This window comes from Spodoptera frugiperda, chromosome 28, assembly GCF_023101765.2.
Source record: "Spodoptera frugiperda isolate SF20-4 chromosome 28, AGI-APGP_CSIRO_Sfru_2.0, whole genome shotgun sequence".
Taxonomy (NCBI): domain Eukaryota; kingdom Metazoa; phylum Arthropoda; class Insecta; order Lepidoptera; family Noctuidae; genus Spodoptera; species Spodoptera frugiperda.
The window spans coordinates 3759760-3787670 of record NC_064239.1 but is presented as its reverse complement, the minus strand read 5'-3'; the positions used below and the strand labels follow the sequence as shown (position 1 = coordinate 3787670).

Sequence of the window (27911 nt, the reverse complement as noted above, 5' to 3'; positions counted from 1 at the left end):
TTATCGCAAAATTACTTCAAACATAATTTGTAGACCAGTAGAGTTGATAATGAGGAAGATATTAGATAAAAATTTTGGTAATTCACTCAAAAAGTTGAAAAACATTGAAGAGGAATTACGTCGTTACACACTCGATGAAAACCCAAAAAGACGCCGTAGATTGCGTATTTTGTCCAGTTCATCAGATTCATCGGGAGAGGATTCAACGTAATCAACTAAAAATGGTTAGTATTGAAAAAATTTACGTTATTTTTCCTTGTGATTGATATAACTAGGTACCTACAAACGGTTACCGTTTTCAATTCATAGACAATGCTAAACGGTATTGTGGACAGTCTTAAGGGCTGTTTCTTACCATAACTAGTACTGTGGATAACTACCAGGGCTATTTCTTTACTATAAAAATCCCTTGGGATTGTGCAATGTCTACCTACACATACTAAGTGTTGTGAGTTAATGAGTTTTGTGAACAGTACATAGGTCTGTTTCTTAGCTTCTCAGCTATGATACAGGCTAATAATTTCTACCAGCTAAGCTTTGATTCTTACCTGTATTGTGTTGTGGATAGCTACCAGGGCTATTTCTTCACTACAAGAAATTACATGACATTTGAGATGTGTCTACCCACTTATTTAGTGATAATGAGTTTTGTAAACAATACATACATAGGTTTGTTTCTCAACTCATTAGCTACAATACACCTTAAACTTTAAAATGTAATGTATGTATTATTTTATGTATGTATGTTTGCGTACAATTATCTCACGTTTGGCGAAACTGATTTTGATGCAGTTTTCAGCATAATATTTTTTATAAGGTTTAGGGATATTTACTGACTGAAAAATATAAAGGCAGTAAAGAAAAGAGAAATGACCCCTTTAAAAAAATTCTTATTCTACTTCCATTACTTACTTGAGTTGATTTTAAATTACTCGTCAATTCCTTGAATTCTATTACCAAAAAACTAGCAGATACACCTGATTCCCTGATACTCCGACTTAGCAAAAAAGGATAAATACTGAACCAGAATGAATACAATATATGGCTTTCCTACCCATATCTTATTATTCTTAAACATTTTTGTTTTTCTTTTCCCTCGTAACTCATAAATGTTGATTGGAGGAAGGGATTGCAATACTCTTAACCTTTACCCGAATTCAAACAATATTTCTGAGTCGAGATTTATAACCTACTTTCACTAGTATATGTATACATGTATGTTATATTTAGACCTTAGAACTTGTAGCAGTAAGGTGCAATATTGTGTGTATTTTTTTTGTATTGTCCCGTGTATCTATGCCAATAGGCTCACAATCTATTACATGCGGTTCACAGTTTAGCTAATACATACTTAAAAAGTTGATTCAAGATTGCCCTCAGCGTTTAATACGCTTTCAACTCATTAGCTACAATACACCATACAACATACATTCAATTAAATTGGTTAATAAAATAAAAACAAGCATTTATCAATTTAACATAATTATATTTTTGGGAAATTCTTGGCCTCTTATCTTTACATTTGGATATTATTTATACGTTCACAAAAAATCCAGAATATCGCTAAGTGTCACCTATGTTAGTTTAGGAGCTCCTTAAAATTAAACAGCAGTTGGTGAAAATGGGCCTTATCTTCAATTGACAATTAAAAAAGTTACTGTCTACCTTTCGGGAATTTCTGCCCCAAAGCACTTTGAACGATATTCTGAGCCCAGTCGTGGAAACCATTCCATGTGTTTATGAGTGGAGCATTCTCAGGTGTTTGTGGCTGCGGTGGGTAATACTGAGGAGGTGGGTAGTACGGCTGTGGGTAGTACTGCGGCTGTGGGTAGTACGGCTGAGGTTGGTACTGCGGTTGGTACTGCGGAGGTGTATGGTACCCGGACCCTCCTGTAGAAGACACAATGTGATTTATAAAATCAAGAACCATGCTACACCAAGTGTTTGGTAACAATTTTTTAAACGTAGGTATTTTAAGCTGAAACTTTGTGTACAGATTCTATTCAACCTGTATTCTTCATTGCTTCTTGATGTATATGGGTATTTTGTTACACGCTGTATAACTTAGTAGTTACAAGCCTTTTGGTTATTAACTATCACATTTTTAGAATTAACTAAAATTTACCATAAGGTGACACCTGATTCGGATTTTGATCCACACGCGGCTCTTGCGGCCGCGGACTCGCAGAAACATCTCCCGTAAACCCTGCAGAAAAAACAATGATTTTCAATGTCACGAATATCAATTATTGTAGAACTTAGAATAGTGAGGGGAAAATCATCGAATGATTTCTTCGGCACTGGGTGAGGCGAGAAGGAGTGGACTCTTACTGACTGAAAGCCACACCGTTAGCCACACTTTAACTCCGAGCGGGTCGCGATATACTATTGCGCTTGACTCGCAAATCCGGTTGGGCATCGGTTTTTGTGTTAATGTGTAGTAGTGGGATGGCTATAGTCAAGTAGACCAGAAGAGACCCATAGTCAAGTAGTGGACTCTCATAGGCTGTTAATAATGATGGTGATCAAAGAAAATATAATTTAAACAAACACAATGAAAAATTTCAATAAATATTTACTTACATGAGGTCCCCAAGAAAGCGACGAGGAGAACGACGCAAGTTTTGTTCAGGAACATGTTTGCTCTCTAGATCTCAAAGTTGACTGTGCTCTGAAGTGAATTGGGTTCACTTTTATTTAGCAGTCTAGATACGAGCCACGAAAACAACAAGATAATTCGGACGTCGGCGGGATTTCCAGATTGATAACTGCTATACATATGAGACCAATTTATTTAGTATACCTATATCTATACATATAATAAAATCGTAGAAAAGTGCTGTCTGTACATTGAAAATAAAAATAAAAAAAATAGCAGGGGTTATTGTTATGTCGATGTCGAACCCAAAAATGTAATTAACTTTTTTTTTGTCTGTTTGTCTGTTTGTCTGTTTGTCTGTTTGTCTGTTTGTCTGTTTGTCTGTTTGTCTGTTCGTCTGTGCGCGCTAATCTCAGAAACGGCTGATCCGAGTTGGATGCGGTTTTCACGAATATATTGTGGGATGCTTAAATTTACATTTAGTGTTTGTTTCATGTCAATCGGTTCATAAATAAAAAAGTTATGTCAAATTAAAGAATCACGTCGAACATTCTATGCTTATACCATTAATCTCCGCAACTATTTGACGGATTTGGTTGAAATTTGGTACAGATATAGTTTAGAACCTTAGAAAGGACATAGATATATATTTTTATTTCAAAAATCAAAAAATAAAAATAAGAAATAAATTATTTATAAATAATTCTATGTCGATCGTTACACGACTTCGGTTCATGTTATTGTTTTAATTCATCGAAAAAAAGTAAATAAATAGTAAAAAGGTATGAAAAAAATAATATCAATATAATTAAACTTTTAGTACAAAGAAAATGCCCGAACGGAGTATAAATAAATAATCCAAGTTGTCTTTATCCTCGATAGATGGCGTTGGGATCGAAATAGATCGCGCTATGGTTTCGTTACATTCATTTGGTTGGGTATCGGCCGAGCGCTTCGGTACTATCGTAGAAAAAGTGTATTATCAGTCGTATGATTATTTGTCTGTAGTGGTCCTGCTGTTTCGTATATTCTAAATTGGTTTCGTTGTATTTGTCAATTAATAAGTTTATTTGTTGGGTTTTCCTGGTTTTTTGGTTAAACTATTTAACGTAGGTTTAGTTTGATATCGATTATTAGTAGTTACTGTAGTTAGTTTTTTTAATAAAATTGTAAGTCTAATTTATAAATTAATTAGATTAGATTTAAGTCGTTTCTTTTAAATTATTTAGTTTAAGCTTGGTTATTATAGCATAGAGGATAGGTTGTAATATAGTTTCTTTTTTAGGGTTCCGTAGCCAAATGGCAAAAAACGGAACCCTTATAGATTCGTCATGTCTGTCTGTCCGTCCGTCCGTCCGTATGTCACAGCCATTTATTTCCGAAACTGTTGGGCCTACATAGTTGAAACTTAGTAAGATGGTGTATTTCGGTAACCGCTATTAGAATTTAGAATAAAAATTTTTTTTCAGCTTACATATCCGTGATGGGTGTCTATGGATAGGTCTTTAAAAAAGACATTAAGGTTCCTAAAACCACTTTTCGTCAAAATCAATCGTTTGAAAGTTAGACGCTTCCAAAGTGGAAAAATGTGTGTCCCCCCCCCCTCTAACTTTTAAAATAAGAGAGTGAGAAAACTGAACAAAATATATGCTGTAGATTTCAATAGAAACTAACAACGAAAATTGGTTTGAACGAGATATCATTATTAGTTTTTAAGAAATAAAACATTTTCAAAAACCGCAAATATAACTTTGTCGTTCATACAAAGACTATGTAAAACCAAGTTATTTTACAACTTTTATATTATGTCATCTACTTGCTGTTACGGAACCCTTCATGAGCGAGTCCGACTCGCACTTGGCCGGTTTTTTAATTGTTATAAATTCGTAATTCGTAGCTTTCTTTAGTTTTAAGTTAGTTTAAGTCCGTTTTTAAACTATTTTTTCAATGCCCTAAGTGAGTATACATCTATTAAATTCAAACGCAGAGCTCATTATGTTGATTTTTGAAGAGTTCCCTGGAATATCTTCCACATCTCATTTTTGAAGAGATCCCGCGAGATCGGGAACTATGTGTTTAAAACCAAAAATTTGCCGGAAGTCACTATTCCACGCGAACGAAGTCGCGGGCAAAAGCTAGTTTAATAATAAAATTATCACTTAATGATAAACCTAGTTTCATTTTTTGAACCCCTTCGGAAACTTGAGATTCAATATAATAAACGCCTCGGTATCGATGGAGCATAGAGGTACTTGTAGCTTGTGCTGCTTTGTCTGAGCACCGCCGTGTACACAGAGAACTTACTTATATTACAGCTACAGAAAGCATATGCGTGAGGTATACTTAGGCATATTAGGACGTTTGCAATTTTTGCGTCGTTATATCTCGGATACGGTGGCTATTAGGAAAAAAATATTGATCTACAAATTATGTCTGAGGTAATTTTGTGATAAAACTTACCGTATTCAAGAAAATCGCGAAAAACACATTTTTTGGACCTTCTTACGCCGCTAAAATATTTTCCTTAAACGGGATTAATTGGAACTTTTGACACAATGTTTATAATTGTGTTTTGAACGTTTGTACCAATTTTTAGCTAGGTGTGAATTTGTCGTGGGTTAAATGTCTATTTTGACCGGACTATAGAGAAGACAAACCTAGTGTGGATTAACGTTTCTTAAAAAAATAGTATTTATAACATTATAATTTTATTCATGATACAAGTTATCTCTGTTTAATTACAAATTGGGTTTCTACGTATTTGTTATCAGTACTTTATTTTAATACAATTTATCACTTGACCTTAGGCAGTAAGATTTATTAGTTCATATACCTAGCAGCTCTTTGTGTGATCCAAAAACTGTTGCTTTGGGTCTGTGCGTCATGAGTATATGAAATTATTATATTTGTAACCGCACCCACGACACACGAGAAATACGTTTATTGTTAAAAAGAATAGGTATTTTCGATTTATCAAAAGTTCTCAGTACTTAGGCGGAGTCTGGATTTTTGTCTAATACAATTACCTCCGCGAATTTACATAAGACTCATCTGCTTAAAAGTTAGCCTCTAGATTATGGTTCTGGGAATTTTATACGTTTATTAAAGCGTACAAAATACCTTTTTTAAAAGCTTATATTATTTGCGAAGCATACATTATGCAAAATGGTCTTTAAAACTATACAACGGATGCGAAGCCGCGGGTTAATTTAGTAAAGAATAGAATTAAAATTATTCTGTTGATTGTATTTAAGTGTAATGGATTGCAAATGGTCGACCCCACGTGTAGTATTCGAAACTGATTGCTAAATAAAACTAACGGTGTGAAGTTATTTAGCCAGTTAATGTAAATAACAAGTGTGGGAGAGCCATGCTTCGGCACGAATGGGTCGGCTCGACCGGAGTGATACCACGGCCTCACAGAAAACCGACGTGAAACAACGCTTGCGTTGTGTTTCGTTGTGTGAGTGAGGTTACCGGAGGCCCAATTCCCCCCTTCCCAATCTTCTCCATCCCCATTCCCGAACAACAACCCTTAAATTCCTAACTCCCAAAAAGCCGGTAACGCACTTGTAAAGCCTCTGGTGTTTCAAGTGTCCATGGGCGGCGGCGATTGCTTACCATCAGGTAATACGTCTGCTCGATTACCGGCATGTATCATAAAAAAAAAAAATCAACTAGTTAGTGCCTCGTTAGCTGATAATTTGGCGCAAATAGGAAATGGTTCAGGTATAAAATGGATATTGGTTAGTGATATTCGTTCGATTATTTTGTAGATTGAAATTGGGATGGTGTACATAATACCCTAATTCAATAGTAATAGAGGTTACAAAGCTATCAATTTTTACTCTATAGTTACCTAATTTATTTAATTCCATTGCAATTTGTTATTTTCCATGGGATTATTACCAAGTCTCGACTCTTGTATAATCTTACTAGTATATTATAAATGCGAAAGTTTATGTGCAGTTTTGTTTCTCAATCACGTCGAAGCAACTGAAGGGATCGGGGTACAACTTAGAAGGGGGAAAGATTATGGTTTGACATACTAGATCAATAAAACGTCAACATATATTATGTAAGAAGTATTAAACCAACTGTTTATAACATTTCAATGACATTAATACCTATAGCTAATAGCTTCGACACAAGAAGGTTGCTTTAAAAACTCATTGCTGTTTCTATATTACGCAACCTCGGAGAAAATATGTAGTTAGTTGCAGATACTTGCATAATAGACAATCGTTTTATTCACATTGTAATGTTGGCAATAAAAATGTCCAGCGGCCACAAGTTCTGTGCAGTTTGCAAGAAACTTATTGTTATTTCCCATCTGAACTGGCTATATCCCGACGAAGTGCGGATGTTTTGTGTAACATTTGTATTTTTCTATGACCAGTTACATGTATGTGAAGATAGTTGAAAAAGTATTGTAGCAGACGTGTGGTTTCTATTAGATTCTACGCGATAAAGACTTGGGTATGTTTATACATTACTACTTAAAATTACAAAACTTTTTAGTATACTTCATACAAAACACCCAAAATTCATTCAAAAGGCGATAGGACTATGGACGGTCTTATTGTCACAAACAGACAGACTTACTTTGGGCTGCACGACTGCACGGTTGGTGCGGTGGCTGGGCACCCGACTGCGGCACATCGGGTAGCGGGTTTGATTCCCGCACGGAGCAACACTTTGTGCGATGCACAAATGTTGTTTCGGGTCTGGGTGTCATGTGTATGTTTGTAAACGCACCCACGATACCAGTCCGGTCAAATTAGACCAAAAAATCAGCAAACTCACGACAAATTCACTCCTAGCTGAAAATTGGTACAAACGTTCAAATCCCAATTATAAACATTGTGTCAAAAGTCCTAATTGATCCCGTTTAAGGAAAAAACATTAGCGGGGTAAGAAGGTCCAAAAATGGGGATTGCGCGATTTTCTTGAAAACGGTAAGTTTTATCGCAAAATTACTTCCAGACATAATTTGTAGATCAGTAGAGTTGATAATGAGGAAGATATTAGATAAAAATTTTGGTAATTCACTCAAAAAGTTGAAAAACATTGAAGAGGAATTACGTCGTTACACACTCGATGAAAACCCAAAAAGACGCCGTAGATTGCGTATTTTGTCCAGTTCATCAGATTCATCGGGAGAGGATTCAACGTAATCAACTAAAAATGGTTAGTATTGAAAAATTTTACGTTATTTTTCCTTGTGATTGATATAAGTAGGTACCTACCGTCACAAACAGGTACCGTTTCCAATTCATAGACAATGCTAAACGGTATTGTGGACAGTCTTGAGGGCTGTTTCTTACCATAACCAGTACTGTGGATAGCTACCAGGGTTCTTTCTTTACTATAAAAATCCCTTGGGATTGTGCAATGTCTACCTACACATACTAAGTGTTGTGAGTTAATGAGTTTTGCGAACAGTACATAGGTCTGTTTCTTAGCTCCTCAGCTATGATACAGGCTAATAATTTCTACCAGCTAAGAGTTGATTCTTACCTGTATTGTGTTGTGGATAGCTACCAGGGCTATTTCTTTACTACAAGAAATTACATGACATTTGAGATGTGTCTACCCACTTATTTAGTGATAATGAATTTTGTAAACAATACATACATAGGTTTGTTTCTCAACTCATTAGCTACAATACACCTTAAACTTTAAAATGTAATGTATGTATTATTTTATGTATGTATGTTTGCGTACAATTATCTCACGTTTGGCGAAACTGATTTTGATGCAGTTTTCAGCATAATATTTTTCATTAGGTTTGGGGATATCTACTGACTGAAAAAAATAAAGGCAGTAAAGAAAAGAGAAAGGACCCCTGTAAAAAAAATATTCTTCTTCCATTACTTACTTGTGTTGATTTTAAATTACTCGTCAATTCCTTGAATTCTATTACCAAAAAACTAGCAGATACACCTGATTCCCTGATACTCCGACTTAGCAAAAAAGGATAAATACTGAACCAGAATGAATACAATATATGGCTTTCCTACCCATATCTTATTATTCTTAAACATTTTTGTTTTTCTTTTCCCTCGTAACTCATAAATGTTGATTGGAGGGAAGGGATTGCAATACTCTTAACCTTTACCCGAATTCAAACAATATTTCTGAGTCGAGATTTATAACCTACTTTCACTAGTATATGTATACATGTATGTTATATTTAGACCCTAGAACTTGTAGCAGTAAGGTGCAATATTGTGTGTATTTTTTTGCATTGTCCCGTGTATCTATGCCAATAGGCTCACAATCTATTACATGCGGTTCACAGTTTAGCTAATACATACTTAAAAAGTTGATTCAAGATTGCCCGCAGCGTATTAAGTTCCACTTTCAACTCATTAGCTACAATACACCATACAACATACATTCAATTAAATTGGTTAATAAAATAAAAACAAGCATTTATCAATTTAACATAATTATATTTTTAGGAAATTCTTGGCAAAATCTTTACATTTGGATATTATTTATACGTTCACAAAAAATCCAGAATATCGCTAAGTGCCAAGTATGTCAGCTTAGGAGCTCCTTAAAATTAAACAGCAGTTACCATTATATAATTCATTATATATATCATCCCATATTTTTATATAAGGACTTAAATCCTTATATAAGGACTCGAGTGCTTGTGTCAGGATAAATGGGGACTACACGGAGTGGTTTGGCATTAATCGGGGTGTTAGACAGGGCTGTGTAGCATCTCCTTGGCTGTTCAACTTATTCATGGACAGTTGTTTGAACGATTTGAAAGTAGGTGAGTGTGGGTTAAGAATGAGTGACACAGTAATCAAAACATTGTTGTACGCCGACGACCAGGTACTTATTGCCTCATCGGCCGAAGAACTACAACGAATGATCACTGTGATGAATGATGCTTTTGAAAGGAAAGGTATGAAAGTCAATGTGAACAAGACGAAAGTGTTGGTGATAGAAAGGAATGAATTAGTAACAGAATGCCAGGTAATGATAGGTGATGAAAAATTGGAACAAGTGAATGAGTTTGTGTACCTAGGTTCTTTATTTACGAGAGATGGAAAGTGTGAGGGAGATATTGAAAGGAGAGTGAAAGCGGGAAATAGTGTCAATGGTGCTTTACACTCTGTAATGTCGAGTAAAATTATATCCAGCAAAGCTCGACTTGCGGTAATACAGCGTGTACTAGCACCTACACTTATGTATGGTAGTGAATCATGGGTGTGGCAGAAGAAGCATGAAAGCAGGATTAATGCGGTGGAAATGAGAGCCTTGAGAAGTATGTGTGGAGTAAAACTGAGTGATCGAGTAAAAAATAGTGTTGTTAGAGAAAAGTGTGGTTTGAAAGACGATGTAGTGACAAGGATTGAAAGGGGAATGTTACGATGGTTTGGACATGTAGAAAGGATGGATGAAAACAGATTTACGAAAGAAGTATACAAGGCAAATATGAGTGGGACCGTCGGTAGAGGGCGCCCCAGACGGACATATAGCGACCAGATTGGCGATATATTAAAAAAGGGCCAAATTAAAAGTACCTTTAACCGACGAGCATGCATGAAAAGACTGATGACTGTTGATGAAGCGAAAGAAGTGTGTAAGAACCGTGGCAATTGGCGTTTCATTGTCTCTGCCTACCCCCATGGGAGACAGGCTCACGCCTGTCTTTATGTTATGTTTATGTATGTACGCCTCTGGTTATGTATGTATGTAAGTATATCATCCCACGTTTTAAAGATTGTAGGCTGTGTCTGAGGTGCTTGTGGCTGCGGTGGGTAATACTGAGGAGGTGGGTAGTACGGCTGTGGTTGGTACTGCGGAGGTGCGTGGTACCCGGACCCTCCTGTAGAAGACACAAATAATTTTATTGACAGTAATATATACAACGTGTAACAAAATACCCATATACATCAAGAAGCCCTGATGAATACAGGTTGAATAGAATCTCTACACAAAGTTTCAGCTTAAAATACGTTTAAAAAAAAATTTGTTCCAAATACTTGGTTTCGCATGGTTCTTGATTTCCAATCATATAAACGTGTCACAACACTACAAGGAACACTCGCTAATATTACAAACCATTTGTTCTGTCAATCTGATCGCCTAGTACCTGTCTACCTAATTTTGATTCGCGCACCGGCGCGATTTGAAAAATTCATAACTTGGTACCATGAAAACATGAGTTTAAAAAACTGTTCCCGTATCGTTTGTTATGTTATCTAGAAACCGTGCAATTGATATGTATACCCCCTTTTTGTTACACGTTGTATATCTATACATATAATAAATCTGTAGAAAGGTCAATTCTGTACATTGAAAATATTGAAAAAATAAATAGCAGGGGGTGTTACTGGATCGACACCAAACCCAAATATGTGATGAATGAAATGTTCTTAAAATTGTTAAAAAAATATTCCACGACAGCAAATGTCTATATCTTATGGTTGACTCACAATAACACGTATAACTCCCGATCGCTTAGCAGGTCGGAGCTTTCTGATTATATTTATCTACTCTTACGTTTATAACACATTCATTCATTCATTCATTCATTCATATTAGAATAAATCTGTCCAAGGGTCAATTCTGTACATTGAAAATATTGAAAAAATAATTAGCAGGGGGTGTTACTGGATCGATACCAAACCCAAATATGTGATTTTTTTTGTCTGTCTTTTTGATTTCGATGAAACTTGGTATAATTATACCTTACTATCCTGGGCATAAAATATGATACTTTTTATCCTTGAAAAATACGTACAAAAAATCTTTATTTTTCAGTTTTATTCTACAGAACGCGAGCTCAACAGCAGTAGCTCAATAGAGGGATCTCCTTAATTATTATGGGCCTCGCCGTATTTGGGTCCAATCAATAGATAGATATTTATAAGATGTCATTGTCAGAGTTACTCAAAATGGAGAAATAAAACTTCCACGCGAGACCGACATCCGCGCGGACGGAGTCGCGGGCGGAAGCTAGTTTATTAATATACTATTTCAGTTTACAAGTTACACATAACAGAGGTATAATAACACTCAGAGTGAATTTACTTCAAGTGTGGTTGAGTTTTTGTGGGAGAGCAATGCTTCGGTACGAATGGACCGATTGACCGGAGTGATACTGCGGCTTCCCCAATAACCTTTAAATTCTTAATCCCCAAAAGGATAACAACGCACTTGTAACACTTCTGGCTTTTCGGGTGTCCATGGGCGGGAGCGATTGTTTACCATCAGGTGATCCACCTGCTCGCTTACCGGATTATACCATAAAAAAATCTTCTTGGCGAAACTCTGACGCCAACTCGCAACTTTGGTACTTAACACAACTGGCTGGTAGGATAGAACTTATCGAGGATGGGATGATACTTCATACCGGAGCTATTACTGACCTTATGTCAAGCACAATGTCTTTATTTTTCATGCAAATTAAAATTAGGTAGATAGGTACTAGGCGATCACATTTACAGAAGAAATGTTTCGTAATTAACGAGGGACCCTTGTAGTGTTGTGACACGTTTGTATGATTTATAAAATCAAGAACAATGCGACACCAAGTATTTGGTACCAATTTTTTTAAACGTATTTTAAGCTGAAACTTTGTATAGAGATTCTATTCAACCTGTATTCTTCAGTGCTTCTTGATGTATATGGGTATTTTGTTACACGCTGTATAACTTAGTAGTAACAAGGTTATTAACTATCACATTTTTAAAATTAACTAAAATTTACCTTTAGGTGACCCCTGATTCGGATTTTGATCCACACGCGGCTCTTGCGGCCGCGGACTCGCAGAAACAACTCCCGTAAACCCTGCAGAAAAAACAATGATTTTCAATGTCACGAATATCAATTATTGTAGTACTTAGAATAGTGAGGGGGAAAATCATCGAATGATTTCTTCGGCACTGGGTGAGGCGAGAAGGAGTGAACTCTTACTCACTGAAAGCCACACCGTTAGCCACACTTTAACTCCGAGCGGGTCGCGATATACTATTGCGCTTGACTCGCAAATCCGGCTGGGCATCGGTTTTTGTGTTAATGTGTAGTAGTGGGATGGCTATAGTCAAGTAGACCAGAAGAGACCCATAGTCAAGTAGTGGACTCTCATAGGCTGTTAATAATGATGGTGATCAAAGAAAATATAATTTAAACAAACACAATGAAAAATTTCAATAAATATTTACTTACATGAGGTCCCCAAGAAAGCGACGAGGAGAACGACGCAAGTTTTGTTCAGGAACATGTTTGCTCTCTAGATCTCAAAGTTGACTGTGCTCTGAAGTGAATTGGGTTCACTTTTATTTAGCAGTCTAGATACGAGCCACGAAAACAACAAGATAATTCGGACGTCGGCGGGATTTCCAGATTGATAACTGCTATACATATGTGACCAATTTATTTAGTATACCTATATTTAATAATAAAATTATCACTTAATGATAAACCTAGTTTCATTTTTTGAACCCCTTCGGAAACTTGAGATTCAATATAATAAACGCCTCGGTATCGATGGAGCATAGAGGTACTCGTAGCTTGTGTTGCTTGGTCTGAGCGCCGCCGTGTACTCAGAGAAGCGACTTCTCGCGCCTGGCACTGGTTCAAGTCGGCTCCACTTACAGTGAAGCAGTTATGGAGGAGACGGAGTATGTTAAATAATTATCCTCCCCATGTCCCTGTCACGCCAACGGATGATCTGGTCTTCAGGGATTGCGTCAAGGAAGGCCTGCTGATGGTAATCAAGAGTCAGACACAGGGAGTGTCAGACTCGCCTCACATAGGGTGAGAGAAATTTAATGATTTTCCTAAATTGTTGCTCTGATTTGCTAAACGGTATTGTGGACAGTCTTAAGGGCTGTTTCTTACCGTAACTAGTACTGTGGATAGCTACCAGGGCTATTTCTTTACTATAAAAATCCCTTGAGGTTGTGCAATGTCTACCTACACATACTGTTAATGAGTTTTATGAACAGTACATAGGTCTGTTTCTTAGCTCCTTAGCTATGATACAGGCTAATAATTTCTACCAGCTAATAGTTGATTCTTACCTGTATTGTGTGTGGATATCTACTAGGGCTATTTCTTCACTACAAGAAATTACATGACATTTGAGAAGTGTCTACCCGCTTATTTAGTGATAATGAGTTTTGTAAACAATACATAGATTTTTTCCTCAACTCATTAGCTACAATACACCCTAAACTTTAAAATGTAATGTATGTATTATTGTATGTATGTATGTTTGCGTACAATTATCTCACGTTTGGCGAAACTGATTTTGATGCAGTTTTCAGCATAATATTTTTCATTAGGTTTAGGGATATCTACTGACTGAAAAAATAAAGGTAGTAAAGAAAAGAGAAAGGACCTCTTTAAAAAAAATATTCTTCTTCCATTACTTACTTGTGTTGATTTTAAATTACTCGTCAATTCCTTGAATTCTATTACCAAAAAACTAGCAGATACACCTGATTCCCTGAACTCCGACTTAGCAAAAAAGGATAAATACTGAACCAGAATGAATACAATATATGGCTTTCCTACCCATATCTTATTATTCTTAAACATTTTTGTTTTTCTTTTCCCTCGTAACTCATAAATGTTGATTGGAGGGAAGGGATTGCAATACTCTTAACCTTTACCCGAATTCAAACAATATTTCTGAGTCGAGATTTATAACCTACTTTCACTAGTATATGTATACATGTATGTTATATTTAGACCTTAGAACTTGTAGCAGTAAGGTGTAATATTGTGTGTATTTTTTGCATTGTCCCGTGTATCTATGCCAATAGGCTCACAATCTATTACATGCGGTTCACAGTTTAGCTAATACATACTTAAAAAGTTAATTCAAGATTGCCCTCAGCGTATTAAGTTCCACTTTCAACTCATTAGCTACAATACACCATACAACATACATTCTTAAATTGGTTAATAAAATAAAAACAAGCATTTATCAATTTAACATAATTATATTTTTAGGAAATTCCTGGCCTCTTATCTTTACATTTGGATATTATTTATACGTTCACAAAAAATCCAGAATATCGCGAAGTGTCACCTATGTTAGTTTAGGAGCTCCTTAAAATTAAACAGCAGTTGGTGAAAATGGGCCTACTCTTCAAATTTGACAATTTAAAAAGTTATTGTCAACCGTTCAGAGGGTCCTGCCCCAAACCACTTTGAACGAAATTCTGAGCCCAGTCAGTGATACCATCCCATGTTTTTATGAGTGGAGGTCTCTGAGGAGCTTGTGGCTGCGGTGGGTAATACTGAGGAGGTGGGTAGTACGGCTGTGGGTAGTACTGCGGCTGTGGGTAGTACGGCTGAGGTTGGTACTGCGGTTGGTACTGCGGAGGTGTATGGTACCCGGACCCTCCTGTAGAAGACACAATGTGATTTATAAAATCAAGATCCAAGCTACACCAAGTGTTTGGTACCAAAATTTTTTTAAACGTATTTTAAGCTGAAACTTTGTGTACAGATTCTATTCAACCTGTATTCTTCATTGCTTCTTGATGTATATGGGTATTTTGTTACACACTGTATAACTTAGTAGTTACAAGCCTTTTGGTTATTAACTATCACATTTTTAAAATTAACTAAAATTTACCATAAGGTGACACCTGATTCGGATTTTGATCCACACGCGGCTCTTGCGGCCGCGGACTCGCAGAAACATCTCCCGTAAACCCTGCAGAAAAAACAATGATTTTCAATGTCACGAATATCAATTATTGTAGTGCTTAGAATAGTGAGGGGGAAAATTTTCGAATGATTTCTTCGGCACTGGGTGAGGCGAGAAGGAGTGGACTCTTACTCAGTGAAAGCCACACCGTTTCAACTTTTACTCCGAGCGGGCCGCGATATACTATTGCGCTTGACTCGCAAATCCGGCTGGGCATCGGTTTTTGTGTTAATGTGTAGTAGTGGGATGGCTATGGTCAAGTAAACCAGAAGAGGCCCATAGTCAAGTAGTGGACTCTCATCGGCTGTTAATAATGATGGTGATCAAAGAAAATACAATTTAAACAAACACAATGAAAAATTAAAATAAATATTTACTTACATGAGGTCCCCAAGAAAGCGACGAGGAGAACGACGCAAGTTTTGTTCAGGAACATGTTTGCTCTCTAGATCTCAAAGTTGACTGTGCTCTGAAGTTCATTGGGTTCACTTTTATTTAGCAGTCTAGATACGAGCCACGAAAACAACAAGATAATTCGGACGTCGGCGGGATTTCCAGAGTGATAACTGCTATACATATGTGACCAATTTATTTAGTATACCTATATTTAATAATAAATTATTACTTAATGATAAACCTAGTTTCATTTTTTGTACCCCTTCGGAAACTTGAGATTCAATATAATAAACGCCTCGGTATCGATGGAGCATAGAGGTACTCGTAGCTTGTGCTGCTTGGTCTGAGCGCCGCCGTGTACTCAGAGAAGCGACTTCTCGCGCCTGGCACTGGTTCAAGTCGGCTCCACTTACAGTGAAGCAGTTATGGAGGAGACGGAGTATGTTAAATAATGATCCTCCCCATGTCCCTGTCACGCCAACGGATGCTCTGGTCTTCAGGGATTGTGTCAAGGAAGGCCTGCTGATGGTAATCAAGAGTCAGACACAGGGAGTGTGAAATTGTATGTTTGTAAACGCACCCACGATACCAGTCCGGTCAAATGAGACCAAAAAATCAGCAAACTCACGACAAATTCACTCCTAGCTGAAAATTGGTACAAACCTTCAAATCACAATTATAAACATTGTGTCAAAAGTCCCAATTGATCCCGTTTAAGGAAAAACAGTAGCGGGGTAAGAAGGTCCAAAAATGGGTCTTGCGCGATTTTCTTGAAAACGGTAAGTTTTATCGCAAAATTACTGCAGACATAATTTGTAGACCAGTAGAGTTGATAATGAGGAAGATATTAGATAAAAATTTTGGTAATTCACTCAAAAAGTTGAAAAACATTGAAGAGGAATTACGTCGTTACACACTCGATGAAAACCCAAAAAGACGCCGTAGATTGCGTATTTTGTCCAGTTCATCAGATTCATCGGGAGAGGATTCAACGTAATCAACTAAAAATGGTTAGTATTGAAAAATTTTACGTTATTTTTCCTTGTGATTGATATAAGTAGGTACCTACCGTCACAAACAGGTACCGTTTCCAATTCATAGACAATGCTAAACGGTATTGTGGACAGTCTTGAGGGCTGTTTCTTACCATAACCAGTACTGTGGATAGCTACCAGGGTTCTTTCTTTACTATAAAAATCCCTTGGGATTGTGCAATGTCTACCTACACATACTAAGTGTTGTGAGTTAATGAGTTTTGCGAACAGTACATAGGTCTGTTTCTTAGCTCCTCAGCTATGATACAGGCTAATAATTTCTACCAACTAATAGTTGATTCTTACCTGTATTGTGTTGTGGATAGCTACCAGGGCTATTTCTTCACTACAAGAAATTACATGACATTTGAGATGTGTCTACCCACTTATTTAGTGATAATGAGTTTTGTAAACAATACATACATAGGTTTGTTTCTCAACTCATTAGCTACAATACACCTTAAACTTTAAAATGTAATGTATGTATTATTTTATGTATGTATGTTTGCGTACAATTATCTCACGTTTGGCGAAACTGATTTTGATGCAGTTTTCAGCATAATATTTTTCATTAGGTTTGGGGATATCTACTGACTGAAAAAAATAAAGGCAGTAAAGAAAAGAGAAAGGACCCCTGTAAAAAAAATATTCTTCTTCCATTACTTACTTGTGTTGATTTTAAATTACTCGTCAATTCCTTGAATTCTATTACCAAAAAACTAGCAGATACACCTGATTCCCTGATACTCCGACTTAGCAAAAAAGGATAAATACTGAACCAGAATGAATACAATATATGGCTTTCCTACCCATATCTTATTATTCTTAAACATTTTTGTTTTTCTTTTCCCTCGTAACTCATAAATGTTGATTGGAGGGAAGGGATTGCAATACTCTTAACCTTTACCCGAATTCAAACAATATTTCTGAGTCGAGATTTATAACCTACTTTCACTAGTATATGTATACATGTATGTTATATTTAGACCTTAGAACTTGTAGCAGTAAGGTGCAATATTGTGTGTATTTTTTTGTATTGTCCCGTGTATCTATGCCAATAGGCTCACAATCTATTACATGCGGTTCACAGTTTAGCTAATACATACTTAAAAAGTTGATTCAAGATTGCCCGCAGCGTATTAAGTTCCACTTTCAACTCATTAGCTACAATACACCATACAACATACATTCAATTAAATTGGTTAATAAAATAAAAACAAGCATTTATCAATTTAACATAATTATATTTTTAGGAAATTCTTGGCAAAATCTTTACATTTGGATATTATTTATACGTTCACAAAAAATCCAGAATATCGCTAAGTGCCAAGTATGTCAGCTTAGGAGCTCCTTAAAATTAAACAGCAGTTACCATTATATAATTCATTATATATATCATCCCATATTTTTATATAAGGACTTAAATCCTTATATAAGGACTCGAGTGCTTGTGTCAGGATAAATGGGGACTACACGGAGTGGTTTGGCATTAATCGGGGTGTTAGACAGGGCTGTGTAGCATCTCCTTGGCTGTTCAACTTATTCATGGACAGTTGTTTGAACGATTTGAAAGTAGGTGAGTGTGGGTTAAGAATGAGTGACACAGTAATCAAAACATTGTTGTACGCCGACGACCAGGTACTTATTGCCTCATCGGCCGAAGAACTACAACGAATGATCACTGTGATGAATGATGCTTTTGAAAGGAAAGGTATGAAAGTCAATGTGAACAAGACGAAAGTGTTGGTGATAGAAAGGAATGAATTAGTAACAGAATGCCAGGTAATGATAGGTGATGAAAAATTGGAACAAGTGAATGAGTTTGTGTACCTAGGTTCTTTATTTACGAGAGATGGAAAGTGTAAGGGAGATATTGAAAGGAGAGTGAAAGCGGGAAATAGTGTCAATGGTGCTTTACACTCTGTAATGTCGAGTAAAATTATATCCAGCAAAGCTCGACTTGCGGTAATACAGCGTGTACTAGCACCTACACTTATGTATGGTAGTGAATCATGGGTGTGGCAGAAGAAGCATGAAAGCAGGATTAATGCGGTGGAAATGAGAGCCTTGAGAAGTATGTGTGGAGTAAAACTGAGTGATCGAGTAAAAAATAGTGTTGTTAGAGAAAAGTGTGGTTTGAAAGACGATGTAGTGACAAGGATTGAAAGGGGAATGTTACGATGGTTTGGACATGTAGAAAGGATGGATGAAAACAGATTTACGAAAGAAGTATACAAGGCAAATATGAGTGGGACCGTCGGTAGAGGGCGCCCCAGACGGACATATAGCGACCAGATTGGCGATATATTAAAAAAGGGCCAAATTAAAAGTACCTTTAACCGACGAGCATGCATGAAAAGACTGATGACTGTTGATGAAGCGAAAGAAGTGTGTAAGAACCGTGGCAATTGGCGTTTCATTGTCTCTGCCTACCCCCATGGGAGACAGGCTCACGCCTGTCTTTATGTTATGTTTATGTATGTACGCCTCTGGTTATGTATGTATGTACGTATATCATCCCACGTTTTAAAGATTGTAGGCTGTGTCTGAGGTGCTTGTGGCTGCGGTGGGTAATACTGAGGAGGTGGGTAGTACGGCTGTGGTTGGTACTGCGGAGGTGCGTGGTACCCGGACCCTCCTGTAGAAGACACAAATAATTTTATTGACAGTAATATATACAACGTGTAACAAAATACCCATATACATCAAGAAGCCCTGATGAATACAGGTTGAATAGAATCTCTACACAAAGTTTCAGCTTAAAATACGTTTAAAAAAAATTTGTACCAAATACTTGGTTTCGCATGGTTCTTGATTTCCAATCATATAAACGTGTCACAACACTACAAGGAACACTCGCTAATATTACAAACCATTTGTTCTGTCAATCTGATCGCCTAGTACCTGTCTACCTAATTTTGATTCGCGCACCGGCGCGATTTGAAAAAATCATAACTTGGTACCATGAAAACATGAGTTTAAAAAACTGTTCCCGTATCGTTTGTTATGTTATCTAGAAACCGTGCAATTGATATGTATACCCCTTTTTGTTACACGTTGTATATCTATACATATAATAAATCTGTAGAAAGGTCAATTCTGTACATTGAAAATATTGAAAAAATAAATAGCAGGGGGTGTTACTGGATCGACACCAAACCCAAATATGTGATGAATGAAATGTTCTTAAAATTGTTAAAAAAATATTCCACGACAGCAAATGTCTATATCTTATGGTTGACTCACAATAACACGTATAACTCCCGATCGCTTAGCAGGTCGGAGCTTTCTGATTATATTTATCTACTCTTACGTTTATAACACATTCATTCATTCATTCATTCATTCATATTAGAATAAATCTGTACAAGGGTCAATTCTGTACATTGAAAATATTGAAAAAATAATTAGCAGGGGGTGTTACTGGATCGATACCAAACCCAAATATGTGATTTTTTTTGTCTGTCTTTTTGATTTCGATGAAACTTGGTATAATTATACCTTACTATCCTGGGCATAAAATATGATACTTTTTATCCTTGAAAAATACGTACAAAAAATCTTTATTTTTCAGTTTTATTCTACAGAACGCGAGCTCAACAGCAGTAGCTCAATAGAGGGATCTCCTTAATTATTATGGGCCTCGCCGTATTTGGGTCCAATCAATAGATAGATATTTATAAGATGTCATTGTCAGAGTTACTCAAAATGGAGAAATAAAACTTCCACGCGAGACCGACATCCGCGCGGACGGAGTCGCGGGCGGAAGCTAGTTTATTAATATACTATTTCAGTTTACAAGTTACACATAACAGAGGTATAATAACACTCAGAGTGAATTTACTTCAAGTGTGGTTGAGTTTTTGTGGGAGAGCAATGCTTCGGTACGAATGGACCGATTGACCGGAGTGATACTGCGGCTTCCCCAATAACCTTTAAATTCTTAATCCCCAAAAGGATAACAACGCACTTGTAACACTTCTGGCTTTTCGGGTGTCCATGGGCGGGAGCGATTGTTTACCATCAGGTGATCCACCTGCTCGCTTACCGGATTATACCATAAAAAAATCTTCTTGGCGAAACTCTGACGCCAACTCGCAACTTTGGTACTTAACACAACTGGCTGGTAGGATAGAACTTATCGAGGATGGGATGATACTTCATACCGGAGCTATTACTGACCTTATGTCAAGCACAATGTCTTTATTTTTCATGCAAATTAAAATTAGGTAGATAGGTACTAGGCGATCACATTTACAGAAGAAATGTTTCGTAATTAACGAGGGACCCTTGTAGTGTTGTGACACGTTTGTATGATTTATAAAATCAAGAACCATGCTACACCAAGTATTTGGTTCCAATTTTTTTTAAACGTATTTTAAGCTGAAACTTTGTATAGAGATTCTATTCAACCTGTATTCTTCATTGCTTCTTGATGTATATGGGTATTTTGTTACACGCTGTATAACTTAGTAGTAACAAGGTTATTAACTATCACATTTTTAAAATTAACTAAAATTTACCTTTAGGTGACCCCTGATTCGGATTTTGATCCACACGCGGCTCTTGCGGCCGCGGACTCGCAGAAACAACTCCCGTAAACCCTGCAGAAAAAACAATGATTTTCAATGTCACGAATATCAATTATTGTAGTACTTAGAATAGTGAGGGGGAAAATCATCGAATGATTTCTTCGGCACTGGGTGAGGCGAGAAGGAGTGAACTCTTACTCACTGAAAGCCACACCGTTAGCCACACTTTAACTCCGAGCGGGTCGCGATATACTATTGCGCTTGACTCGCAAATCCGGCTGGGCATCGGTTTTTGTGTTAATGTGTAGTAGTGGGATGGCTATAGTCAAGTAGACCAGAAGAGACCCATAGTCAAGTAGTGGACTCTCATAGGCTGTTAATAATGATGGTGATCAAAGAAAATATAATTTAAACAAACACAATGAAAAATTTCAATAAATATTTACTTACATGAGGTCCCCAAGAAAGCGACGAGGAGAACGACGCAAGTTTTGTTCAGGAACATGTTTGCTCTCTAGATCTCAAAGTTGACTGTGCTCTGAAGTGAATTGGGTTCACTTTTATTTAGCAGTCTAGATACGAGCCACGAAAACAACAAGATAATTCGGACGTCGGCGGGATTTCCAGATTGATAACTGCTATACATATGTGACCAATTTATTTAGTATACCTATATTTAATAATAAAATTATCACTTAATGATAAACCTAGTTTCATTTTTTGAACCCCTTCGGAAACTTGAGATTCAATATAATAAACGCCTCGGTATCGATGGAGCATAGAGGTACTCGTAGCTTGTGTTGCTTGGTCTGAGCGCCGCCGTGTACTCAGAGAAGCGACTTCTCGCGCCTGGCACTGGTTCAAGTCGGCTCCACTTACAGTGAAGCAGTTATGGAGGAGACGGAGTATGTTAAATAATGATCCTCCCCATGTCCCTGTCACGCCAACGGATGCTCTGGTCTTCAGGGATTGCGTCAAGGAAGGCCTGCTGATGGTAGTCAAGAGTCTGACACTCCCTCTCGCCTCACATAAGGTATGATGAATTTGATGATTTTCCTGCTGTTGCACTGATTTAAGCGAAACAAAGAGACGGACAGACAGACTTACTTTGGGCTGCACGACGGCACGGTTGGTGCGGTGGCTGGGCGCGGTTGGTGCGGTGGCTGGGCCGACTGCGGCACATCGGGTAGCGGGTTTGATTCCTGCACGGAGCAACTCTTTGTGTGATGTAAAAATATTGATACCTTTTAATAGGAAATTTCCTGATCTAGCATTTACGTCAGAAGTAATTTTGCGATAAAACTTACCGTTTTCAAGAATCGCGAAATACACATTTATTGGACCTTCTTACCCCGCTAAAATGTTTTCCTTAAACGGGACCAATTGGGACTTTTGACACAATGTTTATAATTGTGATTTGAAAATTTGTAATTGTGATTTGAAAATTTGTACCAATTTTTAGCTAGATGTGAATTTGTCGTGGGTTAAATGTCTAATTTGACCGGACTATACAGAAGACAAACCTAGTGTGGATTAAGGTTTCTTAAAAAAAATAGTATTTATAACATTATAATTTTATTCATGATACAAGTTATCTCTGTTTAATTACAAATTGGGTTTCTACGTATTTGTTATCAGTACTTTATTTTAATACAATTTATCACTTGACCTTAGGCAGTAAGATTTATTAGTTCATATACCTAGCAGCTCTTTGTGTGATCCAAAAACTGTTGCTTTGGGTCTGAGCGTCATGTGTATATGAAATTATTATATTTGTAAACGCACCCACGACACACGAGAAATACGTTTATTGTTAAAAGAGAATAGGTATTTTCGATTTATCAAAAGTTCTCAGTACTTAGGCGGAGTCTGGATTTTTGTCTAATACAATTACCTCCGCGAATTTACATAAGACTCATCTGCTTAAAAGTTAGCCTCTAGATTATGGTTCTGGGAATTTTATACGTTTATTAAAGCGTACAAAATACCTTTTTAAAAGCTTATATTATTTGCGAAGCATACATTATGCAAAATGGTCTTTAAAACTATACAACGGATGCGAAGCCGCGGGTTAATTTAGTAAAGAATAGAATTAAAATTATTCTGTTGATTGTATTTAAGTGTAATGGATTGCAAATGGTCGACCCCACGTGTAGTATTCGAAACTGATTGCTAAATAAAACTAACGGTGTGAAGTTATTTAGCCAGTTAATGTAAATCACAAGTGTGGGAGAGCCATGCTTCGGCACGAATGGGTCGGCTCGACCGGAGTGATACCACGGCCTCACAGAAAACCGACTTGAAACAAAGCTTGCGTTGTGTTTCGTTGTGTGAGTGAGGTTACCGGAGGCCCAATTCCCCCTTCCCAATCTTCCCCATCCCCATTCCCGAACAACAACCCTTAAATTCCTAACTCCCAAAAAGCCGGTAACGCACATGTAAAGCCTCTGGTGTTTCAAGTGTCCATGGGCGGCGGCGATTGCTTACCATCAGGTAATACGTCTGCTCGATTGCCGGCATGTCTCATAAAAAAAAAAAAAAAAATCAACTGGTTAGTGCCTCGTTAGCTGATAATTTGGCGCAAATAGGAAATGGTTCAGGTATAAAATGGATATTGGTTAGTGATATTCGTTCGATTATTTTGTAGATTGAAATTGGGATGGTATACATTATACCCTAATTCAATAGTAATAGAGGTTACAAAGCTATCAATGTTTACTCTATAGCTACCTAATTTATTTAATCTCATTGCAATTTGCAATTTTGATGGGATTATTACCAAGTTTCGGCTCTTGTATAATCTTATGTAACAGTCATTAATTTTATCACCTATCATATTTATATTCATTACTAATTCATCTTATTATTTTTAGTTTAAACACTAATCTATCAAATAGCAATATTCTTAAAACCCGATGATAGTATTTATTATAATTTAAATCGACTCATAAATCGATTCAGTTTTCGAACGTTGCAACACTGTCTCGGCCCGCCATTCGCCATTTTGGTGGGATTTTCGAATTGTCTTGTTGTTGAGAGACTCGCCGATATTTTTGTGCAGTAGAATAAAATAAACTACCTACTTTGTGAAAGTTTGTGTTTAACTCAAGAACCCCATCCTTCTGAGCGTTTTTCAGCTCAGAAGTGGGATAACAGCAAAATATATTGTTTTGCTACGCCCACAAGTCAACATCTAAGATAATGGAACGAGGTAGCTCTGGTGAGAAACAGTGTCGAAGTCGTAGACTTCGAACACCTTTGCTCCCTGGGAGCCCAATACTACCAACAATGGGAGTCGAACGTGATGCAGGGAACAGCGGTGGTATGCGACGAAGCCGGAGCCGCGTGAGGCACGAACATGGAAGTAAAGATCGAAGCCGAAGCCGAAGCCGAAGTCGTCACCGCACCCACAGTATCCAACCTAGCCACCACAGTAACCGTGAGTTATCATATCAGAACCAGAATACAAACCGTAACTTACTTAAGAATAGACCCAGTCGCAGACGGGAAATATATGGTGGAAATCAGCAACGCAGTCGCAGTCGCAGTAGACCTAGAAGCAGCCGTCATAGCCGTAGTCATTCTCGCAGAGAAGCCAATCGACGAAGTCGCAGTGGTACTCGTAAACGGAACGATGAGAATGATGAGTTGCGTGAGAGGCTATGCCTGTTAGAACAAGAGTTGAAGAGACAACGTAGCCGCAACGTGATATCACATGATGTCGCTGGCAGCCACCGACAGCAGTTTTCCCCGTCCAGAATTATTCGTAGCCCCCTCGAAAGTGACAATGAGAACCCAGGTTCCCAGCGGCCAAGGGTCGAGCCTGCTAAGTTCTTTGAAGAATTTGTTAATATTTTTAAGGGCAGGGATCGTGAATCGTTTCCCGTGCTAAAGAATGTTCTTCCTGATTTTGATCCGCTTTCTCGAGAACAGACCATAGAGATGTGGATAAGTAAAGTAGACGAATGCGCGGAGATCTATAATTGGAATGACCGTCAAACGGTTCACTATGCCCTGCCCAAACTTGTAGGACATGCTAAGACCTGGTACCAGGGCTTGCCTACTATTAGGCATTCGTGGGAAGAGTGGAAGGCTTTATTGAGAGAATCTTTCCCGTCTACCGAGAACTATGCTGAACTTCTGACCGAAATGCTTAATAGAAAGGCGCGCCTTGGTGACTCCTTAGAACTATACTATTTTTCCAAGATAAACTTATTAAATAGATGTAAAATATTTGGTAAGCAGGCCGTAGATTGCATAATATTCGGGATTGAAGACAAAAGCATTCGGTTAAGCGCTCAAGCAGGAAAATTTAACAAACCCGAGGAAACTTTAGAGTTCTTTAAGACAGTTAAGTCTCACCCTAGGGAGTATAGTGAGAGTATTCGGAGAGAAGGAACCAATAGAGATAAGCGTTTTCAAAGTTCTACTTCAATCGCGACCAGCTCTGAACCATCTAAAATTGTTGATAAAACTTTTAGAAATCGACCGAAAGGAAATGCGGTTTGCTTCAATTGTAAGGAAGCTGGTCATATGAGCTTTCAATGTCGTAAACCAATAACCAAATGCTCTGAATGTAACTTTTTAGGACACGACTCAAACACCTGCCCTAAAAAGACCTCCAGTAACTCTAACGTCTCTAGTAAAAATGATAGTAAACCTAAAAGTGTTCTTGAAGTATCCATAAATGATGATAGCAATGACAAGTATAGAGTAGGCATAAAAATAAACAGCGTAGTTATTGCTTGTCAAGTTGATTTAGGTAGCCAAGTTACTCTTATACGTAAGACCGACGCTCATAAAATTGGTCTTCAGTGGGACACCGTGCAGGGTCCATTGTTGAGAGGATTAGGCAGTATTCCCTATCTACCCGTAGGTAAAGCTTTTGTTACAATTGAGATCCAGGATGTAAGAGAAGAACATGTAGAGGTCCTGATAGTTGATGATTCACTCATAAACATTCCAGTACTCCTTGGGCACAGTTTTACGGAACGACCTAATTTAAGAATAGTAAAGACAGCCACTGATTTACGAATCGAAAAGGTTGATGTAAGTGGTGAAGCTAAACTTCTGCTTATTACAGTTGATGATTTTGAATTAGATATAGGAGAACTTAGAGCAGTTTCAGTTGGAGCTAAAACGAATTATAGTGGTAATATTTATGTTGGAGGCTCGATAAGGGGTAGACCCGACAGGGAATACTATTTGTTACCTGGTGAATATCAAATGACCGATGGAGTGTGCCGCGTTCTAATACAGAGCTTAAGTTCTCATAAAATTCGTTTTAACAAGAATACATTGGTTTCTCGAGCTAGGACGACCTTTTCTCAGAATCGACTTTTAGATGTGTTACAGATAAATACCGATTCGGTTAATGGAATCATGGTAATTCCGTGAAAATGGGAGAGGGACTTACTATTAGTGAAAAGGATAAATGTCAGGCTTTATTATCGAAGTATAAGGCTTGCTTTTCAACTGGTTTGCATGATTTAGGCTACACATCTGTGGCTGAAATGGAAATTCATTTAACTGATACAACACCAGTCGTATACAGGCCTTATCGACTTTCGCATTCGGAACGTGCCTATGTTCAAGGTTTGGTGGAGGAAATGGTAGAACATGGTATAATTCGTGAATCTAGCTCGCCTTATGCGAGTCCGATTGTCCTTGTTCAAAAGAAATCGGGTGAGAAGCGGTTGTGCGTGGATTACCGTGCCCTTAATCGACGCACGAAAAGAGACCACTACCCGCTTCCGCGCATAGAGGATTTGCTTGACCAGCTTTCAGGGCAGTCACTTTTCACGACGCTTGACCTTGCATCCGGTTACCATCAGATCGCCATTGCTGAAGCTTCCAAAGAGAAAACGGCATTTGTCACACCCGAAGGGCAATACGAATACAATCGTATGCCCTTTGGATTGGCAAATGCACCTGCTGTTTTTCAGCGGGTAATCCATAAAATTCTCAATAAAACTAAGGTGCCATTCGTCATCATATATATGGATGACATTTTAATTCCATCGAAAACATTCGATGAGGGCTTACAACGCCTCGAACAAGTCCTTAGCTTATTGCTGGATGCTGGGCTGACACTAAAAATGGAAAAATGCAATTTTTTCCAAGAGAAAATTGTATTTTTAGGTTTCGAGATCGGCAAATTCGGTATCAGACCTGGAGAACAGAAGACCCAAGCTGTGTCCAAGTTCCCTGTGCCGCGCAACCAAAGTGACGTTAGGAGATTTCTTGGCCTGGCCGGATTTTTCCGCAGGTTTGTCAAGGACTTTGCCCTACTGGCGAGACCTTTGACAAACCTGCTAAGAAAGGATACTGCTTGGCATTGGGCGGAGTCACAGCAAAACGCATTTGATACCTTAAAGAGGTTGCTAGTTGAGAGACCAATCTTAGCACTATATGACCATAGGGCCGAAACCCAATTACACACAGATGCGAGCAAGTTCGGCTTGGGAGGCATTCTGATGCAAAAGAACGGGAATAATTCGTGGCAACCCGTGTCTTATTATAGCCGTCAAACTAGCGCTGATGAACAAAAACTCCACTCCTTCGAACTAGAGACGCTCGCAGTCATAAACGCGTTAAATAAGTTCCGCACCTACTTATTGGGTATAAAATTTACCATCGTGTCTGACTGTAAT

The 27911-nt window shown here is 37.7% G+C and overlaps 1 protein-coding gene across 43 annotated transcripts in view; it reads right to left on the bottom strand.

The window, feature by feature from the left end:
• The window catches only part of LOC118265576 (spore coat protein T-like), an 86812-nt gene that overhangs the window by 50080 nt on the left and 8821 nt on the right, over positions 1-27911 (bottom strand). For 2 of the 43 annotated variants that reach the window (XM_050706108.1, XM_050706145.1), the window contains exons 2-3: positions 12338-12418; positions 9037-10451 (exon numbers count right to left, since the gene is read on the bottom strand). The exons of 2 other annotated variants lie outside the window; for them this stretch is intronic. In XM_050706108.1, the coding sequence (XP_050562065.1) occupies positions 9283-10233 (951 nt within the window). In that variant the 5' untranslated portion in view covers positions 10234-10451; positions 12338-12418 and the 3' untranslated portion in view covers positions 9037-9282. Of the gene's footprint in view, positions 1-1465; positions 1891-2125; positions 2207-2583; positions 2747-9036; positions 10452-12337; positions 12419-12796; positions 12965-15221; positions 15303-15677; positions 19365-21249; positions 21331-21708; positions 21890-27911 lie in introns of those variants that run through there. 39 more of the 43 variants (XM_050706104.1, XM_050706136.1, XR_007707351.1 and 36 more) reach the window with 38 other exon arrangements.